The sequence below is a fragment of the Chelon labrosus genome (genome assembly GCF_963514085.1).
Source record: "Chelon labrosus genome assembly, chromosome: 23".
Lineage (NCBI taxonomy): Eukaryota > Metazoa > Chordata > Actinopteri > Mugiliformes > Mugilidae > Chelon > Chelon labrosus.
In genome coordinates, this window is record NC_140356.1 from 15430376 (window position 1) to 15436399 (window position 6024).

The window sequence follows — 6024 nt, forward strand, 5'->3', positions numbered from 1 at the left end:
AAAGTAGCCTGCCAAACAATGCAGCACATTGTGCAATCCAAATCCTGCATCGTGTTTTTGTGCTGGTCCGTGCTATCTGCAGGATCATGTTTTGAAAGTGAAGTCAGCTGTGGGAATGTTTTTATCAGGAGGTTTTGTTTAAACTAATTGCTGTTTCCTCTACTTCCTCTCGGGGTGAAAAGGAGCAGAGTACAATCTGACCCACAAGATTGTGCAAGTTTATATTAAATATAATCTCTGTAATACTTTGTTTTTTTTTTAATGCATATGTTTGATTTGTAGTTGCCAGATGGAGAGATACACACAGCAACAAGTGCACTCCCCAAAAAGGCTGACCGAATAGGCCGATCCACATTTTTTTATTAGCTCTGCCAGGAATGCTTGTGCACCTATAAATTTACCAAAAATCCTTTATTTTAGCACTGGCATGGCAAATCCTCTATCAAACACAGTAGGAGGCAACTAAGCTGTTATGTAACCCCTTACACAAGAGCAGGTTTGTATATTGAATTGATATTAGGAAGGAATGGCCTGACCAATAAGATTAAATCACGGACAAAGAACACAGGCCAGGAAAACATTCTGAGGGCTGCAAGATTACTTGGAGTAATTACACAATAATACATCCAAATAAAAGGTCTAAATGAATGAATAAACTCATACTAAAAAGTTTAAATGAAACTCCTGCGGGTGTAACCCCACTCAAAACAATAAAATCCAGTGGGAATGATATTTTATTTTGTTCTGACTGTCAATCAAATCATCACCTGATGATGTTGGTAGTTAAAGTGTCACTGGACATGAACTGAGACATCTCTTTAAAAAAAATAAAAAAAAGTAAATCTATTTTTTATTTCCGTCAGATTTACTGTTGTGGTAAATCGGTTGGTGTGTCACCTCTGCAGAAATATGTCTGTATAGAAATCCCTTTGACATCATATGTTGAGAGAGAGGCTGCTCTCATCGTTTCCATTTTGTTGACCCTCCCCCACTCTGAACCGCATCCTCTCGCGCATGCGCATTCCAAACAGGACCGCTGCAACTGCTGGTGTGCGGGCAGCCAGGTTTGTTTGAAATAAACTTAGAGGAGACGACGGTGGTTTTTGTTTTATAAAAAAAAAATATATATATATATATAATAATTAATTAATTAAAACAAGACAGGCCGATCGAGCTATCTTTTCCCGCGTCTAAACGGACATGCCTTGGCTGTGGAGGACGCAGGTCGACTTTTCACGGAGGATAACGTTTATCCGTTGTGTCCATCGTGTTTTCGGTGGTGAAGACGATCTGTGTTAAAAGACTGTTGCGCACAGTTTGGTAGGGGATTAGTAATTGTCCAAAAAAAAAATACAACAACTGATGAAAATGGTGATTTTTTTTTTTTTTTTTTTTTTTTGAGAAATGGCTGGTTTGTGATGACATCATGCAGTTAGTATTTGTGGGCGGGCTCTGAGCTGCGAGGGGAGAGGGGCGCAACCGGAGAGCAGCTACGACCAGGCGCCATTAGGTAACAATGTAAAATTAGCGCGTGTATTGTTTTAATAAATATCCTAATACATAAAGTTGAAACGGTTTAACGTGATAACGCGTGCTCCGTAATCGAAGGGGAAAGCGGACTATGTGTGTTAAACTTTTAAAACGGCAGCTTCCTTTCCATAAAAGACGTTGGTGTCGTTGTCGACTAAAAACAAGATGGCGTCGGTGGATTTTTTTTTTTTCTCTCTCTCTTCTGCGCTCAGTTCATGGGCGGCGGCGCCGTGCGCGCTCTCGTCACAGTGTTATTATTTCCTGTTTTCATATCCTGGAAAGTTCTTGTTTTAATTCAAAACCGCAAGCAGCAGAGCTTCCGAGAGGTGACCCCCTCCACATATGGTTTTACATTTTGTTTGTGGGCAGCATGAGGCGTGCCACGAAACTACCCACGAGCAGAAGAATACCCATAATGTTTTCAGACTTTGTGATCCCAGTTACATAAGCACTCAGTTCTCCGATACCAATTTCACACCACCAAAACACATTCACTCACAAAGTACCAACACAAAAGCGGCACATTACCCTGACTAGTTTAACTCGTTGTTTAGCTTTTGACCCCATCTAGTGGACCAAACAGGTCATGTCCATATTTTTTTATTCCTTTAGTTGTTCTATTTGAGACATGGAAAATAATATAATAAATAATTAAATTCACCCTTTATTTTATTCATTAGTAATATTATGCTACTCTTGATAGGTGCTTTAATTAAAAACAAATACTAATCGAAAGCACAATTTTAACAGTGCATTTGTGCAAACAGGGGATGTCATGTCCCCAACACGACAGAAGAGGGCGCTCTAGTTTATTAATGCGTTTTTCATTCAGCCAATGAGCAGAGCGGAACAAATGAGGCCGTCGCGCTCTGTCCAATGACAGCTGACTTTGTTGGAAGGTCGTTTATTGACAAGGCAGAAGGTGACTTCTCGGTTACCGGAGGACTCTCTCGTACAAATCTTTACTCATAACCCCCCCAAAAGGAGTGGGGTTTTGATAAACACGCCACCATGTCTTCTTTTGGAAGGGCGTTAGGAGTCCTTCGGGCCGGGTCTCAGCTGCTTATACGCGGTCCAGGAAGGATAACGAGCAGAAAGTAAGCCCCGCTAGCATGTTGGCTACTACATTAGCTGTAGCAGTTGCTCGCCAAGGTGTCGCTAAAATAAACATAATTAAGATTGTAAACTCTAAAACAAAGTCTTTAGTGTTAGTTTGCATAACGTATTTTTTTTTAGCGTGACTTTAAATTTATTTTTCAAACGTTTTAAATGTTTCAGGGCCAGCGGCGGACCTCACATTGAGCCTCAGTACAGGCAGTATCCACAGCTAACTAAGAAACAGCAAATTGAATCCGAGCTCCTCAGCGGTTTCATGTGGTTTTGGATCCTCTGGCACTTCTGGCACGAGCCGGAAGCAGTTCTGGTAGGTACACAACACCTGAACGGTCTGTTTACACGTGGAATAACACTAATGCAGTGAGATGAATAATTCAATTAGGGAGGACTCTTGTAAATTAAGGTTTAATTAGGCTGTAAACAAACACGAAAAACTACATTTGATCTATTTATATGTAATCAAAGATCACTTTACTAGGAACACCTGCACCGTACTTGCTTATTCATGCAGTTGTCCAATCAGCCAATCATGTGGCAGCAGTGTATTATCATGCAGGTACAGGTAATGGTAACAGCAAACCCCAATTGTGATCTGAGTGATTATTTGAGTATTTCTAAAACTGCAGATCTGTTAATACCAGTCAGTTATGGTTTGGATGCCACACGCTTAGTATTGTTGCTGACCATGTGCATACATTTATGGACAGTTTTCCATCTCCTAATGTCCACTACCAGCATAATAACGCACCACATCACAAAGTTCACAAAGAACTGAAGCTATTTTGAGAGCAAAGCAATGTCCTTGCTTATAGTAGTATTTAAAAAGCGTCATATTGTTTAGATATGATTGATTATTTCATTGACTTTACTTAAACGGATTCATCCTCTACTATAGGGTCACTTCCCCTGGCCAGACGCCTCTGAATGGACAGACGAGGAGCTCGGTATCCCCGCAGATGACGAAGAATAAGGTACTTTTCTCAGACTTTGTCGTCGTGTTTGAGGCGCTGTTGAATTGTGTTGACACGTTTCTATTGTTTTGACAACCACATTTTAGTCAGCAGGCTAGGTTAAATAAAGAAACAGCTTAGTGTTTAATTTAATCTCGTTCAAAAGCACCACAAACTACAATCTCAAATTATCGTGCAGTTGAATTACCCCCTTTCTGTTGCTGTGTCAACATAACAGTCATGAAGGGGGATTTAGTGCTGTGCTGTTACAGCACTGTTTTAGCTACAGATTAACGTCTAAACCTGTGTTTGTCTAAGTCGCATATCATTTGAGCATCACTGATGTGTGCTCCTCCGAAACTGCAGTTTGAACTGCATTCGTGGTTTACTGTAAATCCTGTTGTGGTGTCGTGTAAAAATGCATCTGCTGCAGACATGTTTCAGATGAAGTGTGACAGAAACAGTTTCAGTATAAGAACAATTTGGATAATCTTATAAATGTCTGTAGATGCGTTTCGTTTTGGCCAGAAACACATTTGTCTCTAAATGTGGCGAGAAACTTGGTTGTGTGTAGTCTAGTCACTGCAGACCAGATATAGTCAGGCACAATGTTTATTTATTAGGTACCTTACTTACCTTAATGCAGTGTAATACACCAGTCCTGTCATAACTCCTCTTTCAGTTTTTATCGATTTGGATGGATGATCATTTTAGAGGATGTAGATTGTGGCTGTGAACATTTTCTTTCATATAAATGACGTGGACAAACACAAAGACTGATCATGTGGCCTGCTGAGGGTGTCTGGCTCCAGCACATTGGTATTGAGAGCCTTTCGGTCCTCTGGGTTGAGGGGAGGTGCCTCTGTGGATGGGGTGCATCCCGCAGATACTCTATTAATTTGGGGTCTCAAGAGTTTGGAGGTCGGGCTGATACCTTGGTCGAATTGTCCATTGTTTGAGATGTTCCCCGAGTAGGTTTTGTGGTTTAGCAAGCAGTATTATCTTGTTGGAGATGGCTGCTGCCACTGGGTGTTAAAGTAACATCCACTTGAATGCCAGGATGTCATTGACTTCACCAATGGTTTTAATGTTGTGGCTGATCAGTGTAGCTAGTTGTCACCTAGCTATATATTGTGGGTTTGTTTTTTCCCTGTTGTAAACCTGATTGTTCTATTTTGCAGATCACCACAACGGATTCAAGCTGCTCGTTGCGTCTTTGTGGAAATCTGGATACTCTGAAAGTCATTGTTGTACATAGACAAATAAAATAACTTTAAGTTGAAACCGCTGTCTTTTTAATTTTTTTTAAACACACTTCAGCTTCTGGCCAGATTAACTGTTAATCCTAATCGAATTTGACACAGTACCAGTATATTATTTCATTAGTTTTATTTACACGCAATTTTTGAAATGCAGAAACAAAATGCAACGCATTAACAGTGTCACAGTTAGCCAGTGTTTGTATATTTAAAATCATAAGCCATTTAAATCAGGGGAGAGAAGAAGAAGAAAGAAAAAAACAAACAAACATCACAACACAAATGCCAAGAGAGCTGCAGAAAAAGGAAAAAAGGGAAACAAGGGACAGATCCTGCACGGTGAATACTACAGCTTATAACAAACCCTGCCTGCGGGCCACTTTGTGTTTTTCAATGACATGCAAAGAGTTTAAAGTGTAGTGTAAGAGGAAAAAAGAAGGGAAATCAGTCTAGCAAAGTTAGTTCTTGGGAGTTATGAATATTTTTAACACCTCGCAGGTCACAACCTGAGCAAAGCCTCCAAAGCGTGGTCTTAAAGCTACTTGGGTGTCGTCCGTATGAGTGTAATGCTGAGGGGGCGTCTTCTGCGTTAACACTGAGCTGAGCGTGTGTCAGGAGGCGGCGGGCGGCGGGGCGGGGGGTTAATACCGAATCTTATAGCAGGAAGAGATCCCCAACGACTGACGGTACAATGCTGAAGCGAATCCTTAACAACCGCGGAGAAATAAGAGGAACGAACGAACCCCGGCGTCTTTTAAAGCGCGAGGGAGCATCCTTTCTGCATCCATGATGTGGCTGGTGGTTAATCGAAGGTTATGTCCATGGCATCATTCCCTGAGAGTGAAGAACTGGCGCACCCCGAAGCAAAAAAAAAACACACATCTCACATCAGCACTGGTCATTTTAAAAAATATAAGAAAGAAAACCTCACTCATCCTATTTATCAATCAATCAATCGTTGACCTCTGAATACTTTGGATGGACCACAGTGGCTCAGAATACTTTTGTTTTTTTTGCTAAATGGTAAGTGGCACTAGTTGAGAATGCTCAGGTGTGGATATGAAAGTCTCTTAACCCTAACCTAGTCTCTATTCGCACATAGCCCAACATCTGGCTACAGGGAGGAACGAGAACAGACGAGAATAAACAACTCTTATTCAACCAGAAGA

General features: G+C 41.0%; 1 protein-coding gene across 1 annotated transcript; it reads left to right on the top strand.

Moving 5' to 3' along the window:
- Positions 1–2223: 2223 nt before the first annotated feature.
- On the top strand, positions 2224–4919 carry ndufb2 (NADH:ubiquinone oxidoreductase subunit B2). Its single transcript, XM_084573434.1, has 4 exons — positions 2224–2627; positions 2809–2953; positions 3542–3617; positions 4778–4919. Exons 1-3 carry the CDS (start codon positions 2542–2544, stop codon positions 3614–3616), a joined length of 306 nt encoding a protein of 101 aa, XP_084429560.1. The 5' UTR covers positions 2224–2541; the 3' UTR covers position 3617; positions 4778–4919.
- Positions 4920–6024: the final 1105 nt, after the last annotated feature.